At 36.1% G+C, this 19970-nt stretch overlaps 1 protein-coding gene across 3 annotated transcripts in view; it reads left to right on the top strand.

Moving 5' to 3' along the window:
- Positions 1 to 429: 429 nt before the first annotated feature.
- LOC145641812 (protein FORGETTER 1-like) overlaps positions 430 to 19970 on the top strand; it is a 53755-nt gene continuing 34214 nt past the window's right edge. For all 3 annotated transcript variants that reach the window (XM_081692779.1, XM_081692780.1, XM_081692778.1), the window contains exons 1-11: positions 430 to 1050; positions 4538 to 4603; positions 4751 to 4924; positions 5006 to 5136; positions 6266 to 6342; positions 12852 to 13036; positions 13125 to 13202; positions 13962 to 14094; positions 14406 to 14466; positions 14539 to 14620; positions 19780 to 19908. In XM_081692779.1, the coding sequence (XP_081548905.1) occupies positions 574 to 1050; positions 4538 to 4603; positions 4751 to 4924; positions 5006 to 5136; positions 6266 to 6342; positions 12852 to 13036; positions 13125 to 13202; positions 13962 to 14094; positions 14406 to 14466; positions 14539 to 14620; positions 19780 to 19908 (1593 nt within the window). In that variant the 5' untranslated portion in view covers positions 430 to 573. The remainder of the gene's footprint in view (positions 1051 to 4537; positions 4604 to 4750; positions 4925 to 5005; positions 5137 to 6265; positions 6343 to 12851; positions 13037 to 13124; positions 13203 to 13961; positions 14095 to 14405; positions 14467 to 14538; positions 14621 to 19779; positions 19909 to 19970) is intronic.

Here is a 19970-nt window from a genome sequence, read left to right as displayed (position 1 = left end):
TTCATAAGATAAAAATAGTCAAAGTGTTGCGCCACCTTGAATAGATTTAGATAGACTTTATAAGATAAAAACGTTAGTTAAAAATTCCATTTTCAATCAAATTAGGTTAGAATTTTAGATTAAGATTGTTGATTAGAGTTTTATTTTCGATAAAATACCAAATAATAAACTTATAATTAGGCCACAAGACAACATCATTTAGCGTTTTAACTTTTCGCCAAGTGTTGTACCACGTTGGATAAATATAGCTAGACTTTGTAGCAAAAAAAATTAATTTAGAATTCTATTTTCAATCAAAATTGAATATAAAATAATTTTATCTTAAAAGTCCATAAAAAAAACCCGGGCATCGCACGGGACACAAAACTAATACCCAATAAAGTCCATTTATCGAGCAATTTGATGTAACACAGGACGCCAACCATTCTCCCAAAAATGCCTTTGGCGCTCTAAACGTCTCCAAATCTCTGAAAAACCTCCTCCTTCACTTCCTACTTCCCGTTAACCAAAGTCTTTCACTTCCATCTCTAAATCTTCACTTTCTCTTCCCAAATTCCACCCCAAAATCCTCCAATGTCACAACCATCTCTTCCTCCTCCCATTCCCCCTCCTCTCCCATCTCCGCCTAATGGCGGATTACTCGGTGGAGGAGCCCCGTGTCAAGTCCGATGTGCCGGTTGCCGTTTGATCTTAACCGTTGCGGCCGGTGTTGCGGAATTTGTTTGTCCTACTTGCCGGTTACCTCAGATGCTTCCTCCTGAGCTTTTGAAGAATTTCCGGCCTCCTCCTCCGATGCTCCCTCCTCTACCACCGCCAAACCCTAACCCTAACCCTAATTCGGTGGGACCATCAATTCCCACTCCTCCTATTCAGGCTCAAGGTATCGATCCGAATAAGATGCAGCTCCCTTGTGCTAACTGTAAGGCTATACTCAATGTCCCTCATGGCCTCGCTCGGTTCAAATGTCCGCAATGCGATATCGATCTCGCCGTCGATGTCTCCAAAATTAAGCAGTTTCTTCTTCCTCCTCCTCCCGAAGAAGTCAATGAGGTTCTTTTCTTCACTTAATTGGGTGCATTTTGTTAACTTTTGATTCAGCTGATTTTTAAGTTGGCTTACCATTATTGATTTGGATATTGCATATTTCGTTAGTCAATAATCATGGAAATTCATTATGCATGCTACAATGTTGGTGTTATTTTCTATTCAGCTGTTCAGGTCTTATGAGTGAATTTACAAAATTATAGCAGTAAGGTAAAATTATAGATGGAAGTTTTATTTTCATATCCAGAATACCTTTATTCGTGATGCGAGGTCCTGACACGATACAAAGACTATTTCTTTCCCACCAAAAACATGCTTGAAAGCTTTCGGGTATTCTGGCTTCATTTCTGTCAAAAGGATATGACATATCTTTTGAAATTCAATTTGTGTTTAGAACACTTTCGCGAGTGAATCAAGGAGCTAACACAGTACCAAGACTACTTCTTTCTCATCATATTGCAAAATTGCATATATCGTTAATTAACAATCATGGAGATATATTATGCATGCTACAATGTTGGTGGTAGTTACTGTTTAGCTGTTCAGATCTTATTAGAAGTAAATTTTAGCACTAGGGTAAAATGTATCTATGTAAGTTTTATTTCCATGTCTAGAATACCTGCATTTGTGACACAAGGTCAGACATGGTGCAAAGGGTATTTCTTTCCTACCAAAAAGCATCCTTGAAGACTTTTGGGTGTTCTGGCTGCATTTCTGTCAAAAGGATTTACATATTGTTTGAAATTCAATCCATGTTTAGAACACTTTCATGAATGAATCAATGAGCTAACTCAGTACTAAGACAACTTCTTTCTCATCATAGCAAATTACTTGAATAATTCCAGGTAAATGTAACACTCCCTCTTTTTGGAAATATATTGAATGAATGAATGAATGAGCTAACTCAGTACTATTGAGGTAAAAGTAATGTTTGTATTCCTATCATTGAATCAATACACTAACACTCCCTCTTTTTGGAAATATATTTTCACATAGTATCATTAATGACGAATGTTAAAGTATTTAAATAACATCTATGTGTGAAGGCTTACAGCCCCTAAGGCCATGTAGTGACGTCGAGGCCAAGGTGGCAAGGTCATGTAATTACAGGGTTATCTCAAGCTGCAACCCTATAGGCAGTGAACTTTGGCCAAGAGATCCTCTTATAAGCTTTGTCCAAGGTTGTATGGACCCGTAGCCTGTAGGGGTACTGCAGAGGTTGGGGGAAAGTGGCTTACATGCATAATTTACCAGCTACTGAAAGAATTCACCTTGTGTTCCACAGTTTTCAACTTAAGGCATCTTTGGGTACTTCTGTTTGCCATCTGGTGCCTACGGAAATAACAGCAGAGATGGTTTTGGAAGATGAGCCAGAAATAGTTCTGGAATTAAGGATATTTTGGACGTTTATTGCTATAATGGACCAACCTTCCAGTTTTAAAGTTACCTGGAAGGACCTCATTTCAGCTGCTTTATGTTTTCTTTCTTTGTACCTTAAGATTTCAGACTGGGCGAGGGGTAATGCAAAAAAAATTAACCCAGGTCCCTATCTATACATATGCTTAAAAAATATCAAGGGAAAAGAGGAGTGGGGTGGGGAGAATAATCTCTTGTGTTAGTTACAGGGCAGTTGCGAATTTACGGTTTGTTTGGATAGCAAAGAAGGAAAGAAAAGAAGGGGAGGGAGAATGGAGGAAGGGAAGGGAAAAGAAAGGGAGGGGGAGGTGAGCTCCATTTTCCCTCCAAATCTCTCCAATTTTGGAGAGATTATGGTTATTATAGAGAGAGGGAAAATAGATCCCTCCCTCTTCTTCCCCTTCCTTCCCCCAATCTTTTACCCAAACAAGAGATTTTGTCCCCCTCCATTTCTCTTCTCTTCTTTTCCTTCCATTTCTTCATATCCAAACAAAGTGTTAATAAATAAGTAATACTGCTGATAGTACTGAGCAAGTTAGTCATATACTGAATGAGTAACGAATGGTGAGGAGGGGATCATTGTGAAAGTGATAACTAATTCATAGTGTGGGATAGTTCCATTCCTCTTGAATGATTGGCTAGGCTGTAATTGATGATTATCACCTGATTCATTTCTTTGACACTTGTTCTGCTAGTGTATGCTATTCCATCTATGGTGTTTTTGCGTAGGCTCCCATTCAATAATCATCTGATAGAGGCTCTGCATCTGACACCCTAATAAATGTATTTGCTGATTTTAAATTTGTTTTTTTCTAAATTATGTATTTATGAGTGGTGAGAAGGTGATTTTTGTAGTTGGTTGTTTTGGATAGCGAGTGTGCTTTTGCATGAACTTTGCAGGTTTAGTTTTGTGTGTGTGTGTGTGTGTGTGTGTGTGTGTGTGAGTGTGTGTGTGTGAGTGTGTGTGCGCGCGCGTGTGCGTGTGTGCGTGTTAGAAAAGCTTCACTGTGGAGATTAGCACTCTTGGTCAACCTTGGATTTTTTGGCTGGAAGAGTGTGTTTTCTTCCATTTATTTTTTTTAGTGATTCTACACCCTCTTTTGGTTTTTCTCCTTGTTCTAGAAGCATCATCAGTTCCAATCAATTTCTAATTTGAAATTTGCAAAATATTACCGAGTCACAAATTTCATGGTAGACATTTCAGGTCGGATAGGAGTAATATTGTATTATTTCTGATAGGGGGTAATAATATATGATATTGAGATGCCTTGTTGTTGTGCTCTTGTTCTCCTTTATTAGGTTGTAGTGAGGTGTGCTGATTGCCGTGGAAAATTTATGTTATGACTTTGGATCTATTACATTTCACTGTTTCACAATACATAGTATTATTTTGACTTTTATTTCCCTACACATAACATTGACCACTTTATTTATTTATTTTTTAATACACCTATAAATAGAAAATTTATCTTTTTAAAATATGCATTGAAACTAATCACACAAAATTTCACATAGTTATATAAAATTTTAAAATATCAGTAAAACATAGTCAAAGCCTATGTTACTTGAACTTGGGTACCCATGTCCGACACGGATATGTGTCCAAGTGTCCAACTCATCTATTTTATGAACAAACTTCCATGATTTTGAACTAAAATGAAGTTTCTAAGTGTCCTACCCATGTTTTATTGTGTAGGTTGGATTGCGATGAACAGCTTGAATAACATAAGTCAAAGCTCATAAATGAAAAGTGTAAAAGGCCAAAATGATGAACAGCCTGAATAACATAAGTCAAAGCTCATAAATGAATAACATAAGTCAAAGCTCATAAATGAAAAGTGTAAAAGCTCATAAATGAAAAGTGTAACATAAGTCAAAGCTCATAAATGAACAGCCTGAATAACATAAGTCAAAGCTCATAGAGATGAACAGCCTGAATAACATAAGTCAAAGCTCATAAATGAAACGTGTAAAAGGCCAAAATAATGCATGCATTGTGAAACAAAGGAAGTATATTTACTTTGATCATTTTGCTTCTTGGAGTTTATGTACACATCTTGACTGCTTATTGTTTCAGGTAGCTATTGAAGTTGAACAGGAGGAAGGTGATGGTGGAACAGTGGGAGAGACGTTTACAGACTATGTGAGTGCTTTGTGAATAATTAACCTTCATCTTTTGAGTTATATTTTCTCATTACAATTTATAGCATGCGGAATCTTCTTTGTTCAGGTGTTAAAACTTGAATAGTTCAAAAGTAATTTTCTTAACATGCTCATGTTCAATCTGCAGCGACCCCCTAAATTGTCTATTGGCCCCCCTCATCCTGATCCAATCGTGGAGACATCATCCTTGTCTGCTGTGCAACCACCTGAACCAACTTATGATTTGGAGATTAAGGAAGAAATTGTGCATTCGAAGGCGCTGTCTTGCTTACAGCTTGAGACATTGGTTTACGCTTCTCAGGTTGTTTTTGTTACCAATTATACATGTAATATGCTTATAACTTGCTCCTTTTCTGATCAGAAAAATTTAGTTCTTCAACAGAGACACTTGCAGCATCTTCCAAATGGTGAGAGGGCAGGATTCTTCATTGGAGATGGTGCTGGTGTGGGCAAAGGTCGTACCATTGCAGGGTTAATATGGGAAAATTGGCAACATAGAAGGAGGAAAGCATTGTAAGTTAAAGGTTGATGTGTAATGTGTGATGATTTTAGATTGGTTTTTAGGGCCGTGTATGGGGTGAGGCTTCTTTCTTTTTTATTTTTTATTTTCTTACTGTTTGGGGGAGGGGGGCTGAGCATCATACTTCTAGAAAGATGTACATTATCTACATGAAAGAAATCAAGTACTCCGGCCATATTTATAGAGTTTTTCCACTTTAACATGTTGGATTTTGTACATTACCTACCTTGACGTTTTAACTAATACATAAAAACTAATGTTATTAATTATGAAATTATGATGTTATATTTACCTGAAATTATAATATTGAAATATCATCTTTCTATAATTTTTATTAAAAGGCAGTAAAAAATATTAATAGTTAAAGTTGTCAGTGACAAATCTGCCAACTGTCTAGTCATATTGGAACAATTACTAAAATTGAAGGGAGTAGTTTTTAAGTTCACGAATTTTGTTTTGGCGACAATTGGCAAAAACTATACTCAAGCATGACATTTGAAATTCTTAATATGGGCACTTTTAATGCTCTTGCACTATTTTTAGGTATAGCATCCATGATTTGTGTTTCATTATCAATTCCTTGGAAGAATCAACATTTTTTGGTCTGACAATTATAAAAATAATGGAGCATATACTTCAGTATTGTAATCCTAACAGTAAAAGAAATTATTATTACTGGCAAGTAGAAAGCTGATGAAGAGGGGAAGTAGACTTCACATAAGGTGTGAAAACCATGTTGGATACTTCTAAAATCACATTATTAATATTATTACTTTTACATTTTTTATTAAGTATTAAAACCCCGAGACAAGGAGCAATCTATAAGCAAAATGGTACAAGTCAATCTTAATTAAATGTTGATATTTTGGGAGAAGGGGAGAGAGAGACAGCAAGGAGGCTACAACTTCCCGTGTTTTCTGAAAAGATGTGATAGAATTGATTTATTTATTGTTTTCTGAAAATAGGGATAGATGAAAAGCAGCAAGCTCCGCAACTTTCTTTATGTGTGCTATTTGTTTTAACTTTAAGTGTTTGCTTCTTAGTTCATATATGCTTCTCAGAAGAAACAATCACATTCTGCTCATGTCCTGTATTTGTTTCCTCTGAATTTACCATACATAGGTGGATATCTGTTGGTTCTGATTTGAAGTTTGATTCGCGAAGAGACCTGGATGATGTATGTGCAACATCTGTTGAAGGTATACCATTCATTTATTTCTGATGGAGTCTTCATTATCATAAACATTCAAAACAGAGTACACTTAATTATGATGATTAGTAGTTAGATGAAATATATGTATGTACATATAGGAGATTATAGGGTCCATTCACGGTTTTTTTTTTAATGAAATTTGTTTCGAGATGTGGCTTGCCCACATTAAACCCTGGCATGACAGTAGTCCTGCTTTTTCATTATGCAATCTTTATTGCTTGAAAACAATACTAGTCAGTCTATACCAATTCATTATTTAAGGTCTAAGCCCAATTATAGGCCAAATGTTCTCCCTTCTATTTCAAGTTCTCATTCAGATATCCTCTGCCTCCAATAGAAATAAGGGAGTGGAAGTGATGACTGATGAATGATGATCAAAGTAAAGAGCAAATTGTGCGTCTTTCATTATCTTTACTTGTTGCTTCACCTTTTGATCCAGGAGGCATCATTCCCTACTCTCCCAATAGCTGTCTTACTATTTTTGCCCCCAGGAAGATTCAACTGTTTATGGGAAAAACCAGCAGATGTTTTCATAATTGGTAATTATTTTTTAGTTTCTAGATTTACCAATATCGATACATGAGATTTTATAAAATGCACTTGATTAGATACCCGTAATATATATTACATTTAAGCCCATTGAATAGTAATCAAGGGTAACTTTGGGAGTTAACTAAAAATAATTTTTATATTAAGAAAAGAGTAAATTATCTGATCATACCAAAACTAAAGAGGAAGGATTTTTATTAGTATGCAGAACCAGTAATATATTAGAAAAAAAATGATTTTTTTTTTTTAAAAAGGGTATAATCGTACCAGTCAAAGGTTAAACAAAAAGTGGAAAGCTGCAACACCTCTAATTAATAAATGTGTGGTGATCTATTTATCCCTCTGTTACACCACAAATATGTAGATTGTTATATGTGATGAGTTTTGAACAATTTCTTGATTTTTCAGGGCATTTACGTAAAATTAAATCATTGTCTGGTCTTAATATTTCGGTGTTATTTCTAATGTCTGAGAAAATTTTCAAGAACAAGTAATCTGTATTGCATCAGTATAGGGGAAGGGCACATTAAGATTTGTAATTATAATTAAATTAGAGTTAAAATGGGGAAAATCAATTAGTTTATAATTAGAGGAGGTTAAGGAAAGAGAGATCATAAAGAAAATTAATGAGTGTTCCTTAGTTTTGGTTTGTATTTGAGATAGTATCAAGCCTCTTGAAACCTTGAATTTCCTTAAATTTTCTTTATCTCTCTCTCTCTCTTCATCCTCCTCATCCTTTAATTTCTGTTCAATATAGAAACTTAATTTTTTGTCCATATTAAAATTGTTAGATCCTTTAACATTTTCATATTTTGTCACATGTTTTTCTCCTTGTTTACCGAGACTTTTCACCTTTGCTCTTTGTTGAACCTCTCAACAATTCCACTTATATTGAACCCATAGATTCTAATAAATTATAATGTATTTTCTTAACATACCTCTTTCATTCTCTTACCACTTTCACGATTACACTCTTACTTTTTTACCTTTTTGTTACACCCACCCACCTTTTTACTCTATCTTGTTTATTATATTCACCTTATTTTCTTACAACCATTTTAAAATATGGTCAAAGATAGTATATGAATAAGGTAGAAGTCAAAGTGTTGCAACTAATATAAAATGGAGGACGTATCCGTTTTCATATGCTAGTAAAACAAGGTGGTCAAGGTGTGCTATTTAAATCTTGCAAAAAGTCAGAATGGAACAAATTAAATAAATTATTGGTCTACTCGAGGAAGTAGAATGTATGTCAATTATCTAATAAAATATAGGGCATGGAATAGATGTGGTGACTCTAGTATGAATCTTACTACATGACTTCCAACATCTATACGCATGACATACTGGAAAAGCAAAGAATGAGTAGGAAGTCATGGGTGGGTGAAATGTTTGTATGATACTACCTTCGTTAACAATTATTTGCAACATTTACTAAAAATGGGTGCTAACTATTATTTGCAACATTCCCAAATCTTTCCATTTTTAGAAACTTTTTTTAAATGAAATGACAAAAACACCCTTACTTAAAACTTTATAACATCAGTTACCTACATAAAACATAATTGATTAAAAACTAATCCAATCTAATTAAGCTTATTTTATCTTTCAATAATCATCAATCCATATTCATCTATTCATGTTCTCCATTATCTTTCTCTCTCCTCCTCCATCATCTTCTTCCTCTTCCTCCTCTCCATAATCTAATATCTCCATCTTTATTTTCTTCAACATTAACTTTCTCTCTCCTCCTTCAACCACTTTTCATGAATGGAAGAAGAAACACACTCAATTAAGATTTGGGAAAATGGTCTTGGTTTTGCGGGTTTGTGATCTGAATTTGTGGGTTAGTTCGCCTTAGTGCAAGGGTGTTGGTGATTTTGGTGGTTCGTGGGGGTGATTTTTGTGGTTGGGTTCGTTGAGTTCGTGGGGTTGGTTTTGGTGGTAGTCGAAGGGTCTCGGTGGTCCTTCGTTTATTTTGGTGGTTCGTGGGGGTGGTTTTAATTTGGTGATTCGTCAAAGGGAACCAGTGAGGGGTGGTTTTTGGTGGGTCGTTAAAGGGTTTCGATGGGGGTAGTTTTGATGGATCATCGAAGAGTTTAAGGGGTTCGTTGGTGGTTTTTTTTGGGTTCGTGGTTGGATTTCGGTGGTTTTGGTGGTGGTTTTGGGTTGTGGGTTTCGATGGCTTTGGTGGTTCCGGCGGTTGGTGGTCGGTGGTTTTGGGTTTGGTGGTTCTGGGTTTTGGGTAATTGTGTTTAAATTTATTTATTTATTTTTTTTGGTAGTCGTAGGATTGATACTTAAGGCCTTAAGCTCATACCCTTATTTTTCAATAATCATACTTAAAAACTTTTGCCTAGGAGTCCGCGCAGACCCTAGGGGTGAAAGTTCGGTATTCGGTTTGGATTTTACACCAAAACCGAATTAATTCGGTTTCGTATTTTTGAAACTAAATCCAAACCGAATTTGGATTCAATCCAATCCAATCCAAACTGAAATAATTCGGTTTTGGAAATTAAATCCAAACCGAACCGAATTTTTGTTGGGCCTGTTATTTTGGGCCTAAATATTGGGCCTGATAATTGGACCTATTGTTTTGGCCTTTATGTCCTAAATTTTGTACCTTGAAATTTAAAAGAAATAGCTTAATAATTGTCATGAATTACAAACTTTTATAGTTCAGTCCATAATAAGTTTCTTTTTAAAAAAATTCAGTCCATAATAATATAATATGTCTTGAGGCTTGATATTGGCCAAATTTAAGAAATAACATAATAAAAAAAAATTGTTCAGCCATTAAAATTAAGTTACAAACATAAGAAAGGACTTAAAATTTAATAACAGTAAACATGGAAACTTCAAGCCTTCAATCAACTTGGCAGCTCCAAGCTCCTCAACTTCCTGTACAACAACAAAAAAACCAAGAAAAATAGAGTGGTCGGAGTGAGTGAGGTGATGAGGGAGGATTAGGGTTTTGGTGAGGAAGGTGGTAGCCGCATTGGGAAAAGATGAGGGAGGATTAGGGTTTTGCTATATATATATGTAAGGGAATTGGGCCGAGATTCTTTGGGCTTTAAAATTTCGGTTTGGATTTCGGTTTTCGGTTTTTTGGAACCCAAAACCGAATCCAAACTGATATATTTCGGTTTCAGTTTTTTGGAACTGATCACCGAAAACCGAAAAAAACTGAACCAAATTTCTAATTCAGTTCAATTTGGATCGGTTTTCGGTTTTTGTCCAAATTACTTGCAAATACTGTTAACGTAGGTAGTATTTATACATTTATGTTTGCGCATCCTTATGAGATTGATAATAAGATTCATTTCTTTGATTGTACATATAGTTGCATCTTTATGTAATTGTTATTTATTGTATCGACATACTAAATGCAATTTGATACATAAAGTTGTACATCCTCGCCAACGCACAAATTTAACATTAATATCTCTTATTATCGATAAGCAAAAATTATAAAAAGTTGATATTATGAAAATATATATCGTGACGAATCTAACAAGATCCCACATGACTATGTTTTTCAGTAAGTAAAAATCACAAAATACGGTAAAAGAGAATTGTGTGAGTAGTGCTTAAGTCAAGACGTGTTAACTAATAAACACTGGATATGCGGGTTCTATTTTCTTCTCTCTCTCTCTCTTATTTAATTACCAAAAATATATAATTCACTCAAATTAACCCTCTAAACATCATATTGAAGAAGAATGAGTAGGAAGTCATCAAATGTGAGTAGGTAAAGGTTACAAAGAGTGCAAACCAGTGTTTGAAAAAGCGTGTTGCTGAGGCGCAAGGCAACCCGAGGCATACCAAAAGCACCCGAGGCGCACATGAGGTGCACTTGATGCAAATTTCAGCCAAAATTTTTTAACCGCCCATACAATGTGCCTCACTTCAAAGAGGCGCACTCACCTAGGCCCAGCAGAACCCCTCTCACTTCAGTGCGCCTTAGAGCTTTTTAATACATTGAATGCAGTATGAAGCCACTTATCTCGAACTTAGCTGTTCGTACTGGAATGCGATGACTTGGATTGCTGGCTGCCTCGATCATGGTTCTTACGGGTGAGCAAACACGGTTCATGCTCTGTAACTTTAAATGGCTTGCTTCCCGACAGTTTCAATTCTTTTTTCTCCCTCTCATCTTTCACGTGCATTCATTCATTTATTATTATATATTTTTCTCTCTCTCCTCTCTTCTGTGTCTCACGTGGCAGTTCAGTGATGTTAAATTGTTATTTTAATTCTTATTTATGCTACCCTATGAAGCGTGGCAAATAGGTTTTCAGTTGGTGAGTGGCTTTAAACTCTAACATCAACGTGGGGTTTTTACATACTCTATTTTCTTTAGCAACCCACTTGCATGCCCATATTGAAAATATTCTAATAAAAATATACTATTTATTTCATGGAAAATTTGTAAATTACCACCCAAATAGTAGACTTGTTTTGAAATTACCACTCATTAATTATTTTATTTTATTTTACCCCCTCTTAAATTTAAAAATCACTGAGATTCCAACCTTTTTCAAAATTCTGGTGGGTAACCGTCTGCGGGACCCACCTAACTAAACTCTCTCCTTTTATTTTATTTTATTTTTTTTCTCTCGACTTAATCCTCTCACTAATATATTTCACTCAATCTATCATCAATCTTCTCCCTTTTTCTCAACACTCATTTCTTCAATCTCCTTCAACACCCAATTTTCTCATCCTTTCCCCTCTAAATCGTTGCCATTACATATTTCAGCAAAACTTAAAACCCTAAACCCTTTCTCTTTCCTCAAAACCCCTCTTTCAATTGTCGTTGTTGCAAAAACAATCTTTTTCTCTGGGTTGGGATACAGCAGGTCCTTAACTGCAAGAGCTGTACACCGCCTATGGTTGAGACGTCGGAGAAGGGAGAAGATGTAAGTTTCAGCGACGAGAGAGAAAAAAAGTTGGAGGAAGCTGTTGCGGCGAACCCGAATGATGTTGAAGCATTGAAATTGTTAATGGAAGCGAGAATCAAGAACAAGAAGCTTCCATGGAGGTATTAAACAGGTTCATTAGCAATAGGAACCCTTATTGTTGAAAACGCCCAATTGAATTGTCCTAAGAATCCTAATTCCCAAAACTACCTATTTACCCTAATTATAGTGGAATTTGGTGAAGGAAATGCGAATTGAAGTTGGGAGAGTTGTTTTAAAGAGAAAAATCGGGGGACAAAAGGGTCAAAATAGTGGTTAATAGCCGTTAGGTGGGGCCCATAGACGGAAAACCAACCAGAATTTTGAAAAAGGTAGGAATCTAAGTAATTTTTTAATTTAAGGGATGGTAAAAAAATAAAAAAAAAATAACAGTTGGTAATTTCAAAACAGGTCTATGGTGGTAATTTACAAATTTTCCTTATTTTATTTTCCAAAAAAAAAAATTTGTCAATGAAAAATCATCTACTTATTTTATTAATTTAATTATTTTGTGCCCAATTATACTGGATTCACCACTAGTAGCGTTCCGTGTATCCGTTTTTGTACCACGTTTCAAATCTTACCGCTTCCCATCTAATGTTGGGTGAGATGTTTGTATAGTATCTACACATTTAGGTTTGCTTATCCTTGTGAGATTGATGATAAGATTCATTTATGTAATTGTACATATAGCTGTATCTTTATATAATTGTTAGTAATATAATGATATACTACAGACAATTTGATAGTATAATTGTACATCTTCGTATGTGGGTTTTTCTTCTCTCTCTCTTTATTTTTTGCATTTTTTAATTTACGTTTCCCTTTATTTTGGCTAATAATGCTTTGTGAATTACCAAATAAATATATAATTCACTCAACTTAACCCTCTAAACGTCATAATTGAAGTTTTCTAAGCCTGCATTAGTCTTACTTATCTTCTAGGAAGAATGTTTATTTATTCTATTTTTGTATGCTTTTGTAGTACATGCTCTGAATAAGTTGCCTTATGGAAAGCTTGATTCAAAGTCCGTGGGAATCAAAGAGGGTGTTTTGTTTTCGACATATAGTAGTCTTATTGCATCTTCTGAAAAGGGGAAGTCTCGCTTGAGCCAACTTGTTCAGTGGTGTGGTGGAAGAGATTTTGATGGTCTTGTCATATTTGACGAGGTATCAGTTGTCATCCTTGCCAATATATGGAATGCAGGAAATTGATATGTGTCTTTTTACTTATAAGTGTGTTTGCTTTCTATAACAGTGCCACAAGGCTAAAAATTTGGTTCCTGAAGCTGGAGGGCAGCCTACGCGTACGGGTGAAGCAGTTCTAGAGCTTCAGGTATGTTCTTGAATTGGCAGTCAGATCACAGTATTTAATCATCATTCTCCTCTTCGCCTTATTGGCAATTTTCTACCAATAGTATTATCTTGTTTTATTTATTCCTCATGAAGTGCTTTGAGTTCAAGGTAGGTGTTATGTGATTGTGTACTACTCGAGTTATAGCTGTTGCATTTTGCTGTCTTTGCAATATTTTTCAGGACAGAGGATTATTTTGACTTGAATTTTTTTGGACTCGTGACATCTATTAATTTATTTTTTAAGAGCACTTTTCTTTTTCATTCAGCCGTTTTTAGCTTGTTGTTCACATTAGTATCACACTATCACTTTGAGGACAGAACGTTGAATGGTTGGAGGCCTTGGAGCAATATTCTTCATTATGAGAGTGAAGATGCTATTTTTATTGCTATGTAGAAAAGTTTAACTTTATTATTGCTTTGTGGACTGATTAGCTTCTCAATTTCTCATGCAGTCATACTTTTTTTTTATTTTTTATTTTATTTTTATTTGTTTTTATTGATTTAATTTTTTTTTTTAAAAAAGAAAAAAATTTAAGATTGGTTTACACCTTTTCAGGCCTAGAGAATCCTCAATTGTGAATATATCGTATATCAATGATATTCTCTTATGTTGTAGAACTGCATAAAGTTTTCCAACGTGTTTATTGAATATGGTTTATTGGTGAGCTTTCGATTGTTTAATTCTTTTGTAATGTAGGTGGATATATAACTATGAGTTGTTATTTTTCAAACACAACAGGATAAGCTTCCTGAAGCTCGTGTAGTTTATTGTTCTGCCACTGGTGCGTCTGAACCACGCAATATGGGTTACATGGTTCGTCTTGGTCTGTGGGGTGCTGGTACATCTTTTTTAAATTTCAAGGATTTTTTAGGTTGGTATCCTCCAACTCTAAATTGATTCCTGTTTTTTCCTGATTATTTTTTTTGTAGTTACAGTCTTTGTGCTCCATAGTATATGCTGTATGCAATTCAATGCTCTAAGGAGCTTAACAATGGTCAAAATCGTTTTTTCTGATAAGAATTACATCACTCAAATTTGTTTATTTGGTTTCTGAATTTAGTTTTGTCATTGATGATACTGTCTTTCCTTTTTTGTTGATCTTGTCTATGTGTCAATTATCACATTTGTTATTGTGGCTGAGCTTAATGGTATCATTTAACTTTTTATGTTGTACATGTGCAGGTGCTCTAGAGAAAGGTGGAGTTGGGGCTTTAGAACTGGTTGCCATGGACATGAAAGCAAGGTAGTGTATTTGCAACTTTGTAGTGTAGTTGTGATGTAAGTGATATTGACATTCCCTCTCTTTACCCATCAGGGGCATGTTTGTTTGTCGAACACTTAGCTATAAAGGGGCTGAGTTTGAAGTTATTGAGGCACCATTGGAACCTAAGATGATGGTATGCAAAGCTGTTATTTTATTTTAATTAACAATGTTGGTTCTAGACTGATTTGTCTCTAGTGTTCTTGAATAGTACATATATTTTTTCGTTCCACCCCCTCCCCGTTCTTTTCTTTAGTTTCTGGGAGTTGTATGCTAACTAATGTTTGCATGGAAAGGTGAAAATAATCATGTTCTTAGCCATTTTCTGGCTTGTTCAGTACTTTTTAAAGTTCTGTAGTGTTTATTGAGTCGCACGGATGTCTTACTTTAGCTAATACAATTTTAAATTTTCCACGTTAGTGCTGTTATAACTTCTAGCAGATGCCTTTGCTATGAAGCATCTCATAACCTGGGGTTTGCTTCCCTAATCTTCTGCATCTCTGTTACTTCTGAATTATTGACCTCTGGCAATTTGTTTATCAAGTGTAAAATAATCTATAAAGGCATATCCTTGGCCACCCAAATTGATTTCTTGCTCTCTTTTTTCAAAGAGTGCAAGTCATACATATGCATTATAAATGTCAGTCATTTGCTGTAAATAATTCTGCAAATAAGTTTAATGTACAGAACATGTGACTTAGTATTTCTGATTTAACAAAGCAAATAAATAAAGATGATAGTGGGATGCTTTGATTGATAATGGCGGAAAGCTTACAAAGGTAGTAGATCTAGCCTACAAAATCTCGTGTTAGCGACTTGTGGCTACTACTCTCCATTTTCAATAATCCTGTAATAGACTAACATTAACAAGGGTAGTTTGGGAATTTTAGTACTTTTAGGTTAGTAGCCCTTATTCCTAACTAAGCCTTAGTATAAATAAGGGATAGTGTATGCATTAGCTATCATGTGAATTGTGAGGAAAAATGTTGAGAGTAGTAACCTCAAGTTACTAGGAGAGTGATAACCTAAAGTTATCAAGAGAGTGATAGCCTTAAGCTATTAATCTATCCTTTTGTATCCAAATTCTGCCATTATTAATCTAAATTATCAAGCTTTTATATCTTAATTAGTCCTTAAATTAGAAAATCCTAAGTCAGTCTATAACAAATTGGTATCAGAGCAGGCGGTCTTGTGGGCTGCCGTTGACTGGAACCACCAGTCCGTACCACCGCATTTAAAAAAAAAAAAATAAAAAAAAAAAAAATGCAGTTTGCGGGAACAGATGGCGAACGACTCATGAAGAAATGGATTCATGAGGAATTTAAATACATTTCCCTTAAAAGGGAGCAAGGAATTTCAGATCCCGAGGAAGAGAAGATAATCCGGCAGGAGCTTCAAATTCACGAATTTAATGGAAGAAACTCAGATGACTGGATCTTCCAAATGGAGGATTACTTTCATTTTTTCCAGTTGAATGAAAAGGAGAAGCTCAAGGTTGCCATCATCGGGCTTTGCGGCGAAGCGTTACAGTGGTTCGAATGTGAACACAGGTGGCAGATATTGAAGGTTCAGTTGGTCCGCCAGTTCCGTTCAACGACGACACAATCTGATTACTGTTGTGGTCCCTCGTCAGCTGCGAGGTAGTACACCTGAAGAGTCAAGAAGTGCAAGACCCGGTGGCGTGTGGATCTGGCAGTGGGGTGAGAACTTTATCAGAGGGTTTCACACTCAACCCAACTGGAGTTGTATGCGAGGCAGGCCGGGATGGGAGACATGGTTGTTCAGGAAACTTTGACGGCGAATTGGGTTGCGGATTTGAGAGCTTTGCGGGAAAACATATATCTGGTGGAAGGACTGGTGATTTCGGTGATGGGTTTTCCGGTGGAGGTACGGGTGGAGTCAACAGCGAATTTGGCGGCGAAGCTCATGCAGTTTGGGTGGATTTTAGTACCGTGCAAAGGGCTGAAGTTGAGGTGTTTGTAGGCAATGGAATAGGAGGATTTTTTGAGAAGGGTGGCGCCAACAGTAGTGGATCCGGCGGTGGTTCAGGAGCGTTAACCGGAAAAGTTGAGAGTGATGGTGAGACCGCCGCTAGTGGTGGCCTGAACAGAGACGGAGCTGACTTCGTGAAAGGCGGGTCAGCCGCAAGTGGGTCAGGTGGTGGCCCGGGATGTTGGTGTCGGGCGTGTGAACAAGGGATTGCTGGTGGCCATACGAATTTGAACAATGAGCTGCAAGGTAAAGAAAGGGTAAAGAGTGGCGATTTTTCCGATGGGTTTACTGGTGGTGGTCTCTTGGTCGGAGGTGGCTTGTTCGAAAGTGGACTGGGGTACTTTGCAGGTGGTGGGATGAATGAGTTGTGGATATTTGGTGGGTTCCGTGGTCTTGCTGGTGGTGTTTGCAACGAATTTGAGGGGGGTCACAGTGGAGGCGAAAAATCTGGTGGAGGTCTGTGTGGCTGGTGTGGTGGTGGACATGGGTGGCTTGCCGGAGAAAAAGGTGGGGAATGGCGCAGGAACTTCCATGGCAGATGCGGTGTTGGTCATGGTGGCTACACGCAGCAAAAACGTGGAGATTTCGCGGGTGGTTTTACCGGCGGTGGGGGTTTGACCGGAAGTGGAGCAAGAGAAAGGATTCAAGAGGAATGGGTGATTGGTGGCTTCTTGAAGTATGCAAAAAGAGCAGCTTTTGGCAGAAATGCTTTTGGCAGAGGGTTGACTGAAATTTTCATTGCCTTGGAGCAGAAGCCAATTATACAAGATGGGGTTAGTAAGGGCAAATTGGTCAATGGGCAGCTAGTGCTACGTGCATATATGGAAAGAAAAGAGCTACAGGCTAACCCAATTCAATTTGATGAAGCAATGCAAATTATTGGGCCCACTTACCCTTCATGTTTTGGGCTTGTTAACTCTAGGCCTATCCATCCAACATCAGCTATGAAACCCAACTCTTATAACCTTATACATTCAAGCCAAATTTCACATCCTTCATCAACCTTGACAGATCATTGTTGTCGCCGAGAATCGAGTGCCGATTATTATCCACCTTGAGGACAAGGTGGAAGTTTAGGGGGCCGGTAATGTAATAGACTAACATTAACAAGGGTAGTTTGGGAATTTTAGTACTTTTAGGTTAGTAGCCCTTATTCCTAACTAAGCCTTAGTATAAATAAGGGATAGTGTATGCATTAGCTATCATATGAATTGTGAGGAAAAATGTTGAGAGTAGTAACCTCAAGTTACTAGGAGAGTGATAACCTAAAGTTATCAAGAGAGTGATAGCCTTAAGCTATTAATCTATCCTTTTGTATCCAAATTCTGCCATTATTAATCTAAATTATCAAGCTTTTATATCTTAATTAGTCCTTAAATTAGAAAATCCTTAGTCAGTCTATAACAAATCCAATTCATGCCTACCTCTTCCTTTCCCCCTCTTTATTTATACTAAGCTTAAGACTACTAACCTGATAATACTAGACAACCAATAATGCCCCTCCTTATGCTAGTCTATTATATAAGTATGCTATAAACTTTATGCTTAGCGCTTGTCTTCCAGCAAGCTTTATTAGCGAACTTTTCTCCCTGTCAAATCCCTGGACTGGTGTATCACATTGGAGCAACTGCAGAATTCTGTGCCAAATAGCAGCACTAAAAAAGCAACTGAAAAATAGGTGCTGTACAGGTTTTGCTCGCACACCACATAAGAACATACACTAAAGCACTTATCTTTTCTGCTTATGCTTTTAGTAATTACTCCCTACATACTTTTTTTTAAATTTCTCCAGTTCGACTATTGTCCTATTCACGTACAATAGTTTGACTAATGTTTATGCTATATACATAAGATCAAACATTCATATAGATACTTGTTGAATTTTCTCAATATTTTGAAATATCAACTTTATATAACTTATGCTTATTGCTAATTAAAGATATTATTGGTCAAAGTTCCGTGTAGACAAATACGGTCAGACTGGGGCATTTTAAAAAATAGAGGGGGAGTATATTGTTATTTGTTTGCTAAATAATAATGCCGACATGACACTACATATGATTAAGCTATGAATCAGAAAAAAAAAGTGCTACATTTTAATGATTTTAAGAGGAATAGACTACGAGATTAAATGGCCATTGAAAATATTGTTGCCAGTGTCGAAATATTATCCAAGATATTTAATGGTCGTGACAGCACTAATCACTCGTTGATTGTGGATCTTGTCGCGGTTTTTGCGTAATGAATTTGATTTCAAAATATGTTTTTTTTTTTAAATAGTAGTTGGATTTACTCTGTAAAGTGGTAAATTATTTTATTAGTTTAACTAAAGTATTATAGATATGGTCAACATCTAGTTAATGTTAACATGTGGGGTGATGGGTGATTTGTAGTTGGAACATGTGATTTGACGAGATCATGGGTTTTTAAAAAAAATCGTCAATTGAAAATTCTGTTTGTTATGGCCCAACCGAAACAATGCAGCCATATTGTTGTACCATGACTTTGGTAAGAGAATAGATAGTTTGGTGATCCAGGTAATTCTTGTGGATGAGAAAACGAGAAATAGAGGCAGCATTCTTTGATTGATAATAATTGGTAGGTAGTGGGGGCAGAAGGGAAGTTTGGATTTTTCTTTTATCAAGTAAATTCGTAGGATTATGTTTTCTACAATTGGAAATCTCTACCTTATGACAATTTTGAATATCTGGGTGTAAATAGGAAATAGCTTAGAAACTATCCGATCAAATTAGTATACCACTTCCGTTAATAAATGATTTAAATCCTTTTTTGTTTGTTTATGGAAGCATGTTTGTGGTTTAGAGTAGATCACACTTGTATCGTCCAACATTAATTTTATTGTTGAAAATTAATAATTTATCCAAGCCTTGTAGCTTTGTTGAGCTACGGTTTCTTACTAGCAGATCAATTATTTTGATTTCCGATAGTTAAACTACAGCGATATTCTTAATATAACTGCAATCAAGTCCTTAAAAATCAACCATTGGAGATGCTCTTAGGAGTTCATGCAATCAAGAGAGGGATAAAATAGAGGAATCCATGTGATGAGGAGTGCATAAGTTATTGAATAATGGATTTATTCGTATATATCATATTAATATATTTCTAGTCTGAGTCGATGACTGTGCGTGTCTGTGTCTGTGTCTCTGTGTGTGTGTGTATTTCTTGGGTCAGTTACTCCATAACAATTGTACAGTAGCAATCATTAGCCCTATCCATAAGGCTCCGTTATTTCTTGGGATATAGATTGCCTTAATCTGCATTTGCTTTTTAATTTTGCAGGAAATGTATAAGAAGGCAGCTGAATTTTGGGCTGAATTGCGTGTTGAGCTACTTACAGCTAGTGCATTTCATGCTGAAGAGAAGCCTAATTCTAGTCAACTGTGGCGATTATATTGGGCCAGTCATCAGGTCTTGGAAGCTATCTATGCTTTTGTGGTTTGATTGCTGTTCCAAAATTCTTGTATTATCAT

Source organism: Chenopodium album, chromosome 8 (assembly GCF_948465745.1).
Source record: "Chenopodium album chromosome 8, dcCheAlbu1.1, whole genome shotgun sequence".
Taxonomy (NCBI): Eukaryota; Viridiplantae; Streptophyta; class Magnoliopsida; order Caryophyllales; family Amaranthaceae; genus Chenopodium; species Chenopodium album.
The sequence above is the reverse complement of the archived record's forward strand: the minus strand, read 5'-3'. Positions and strand labels throughout refer to the sequence as shown.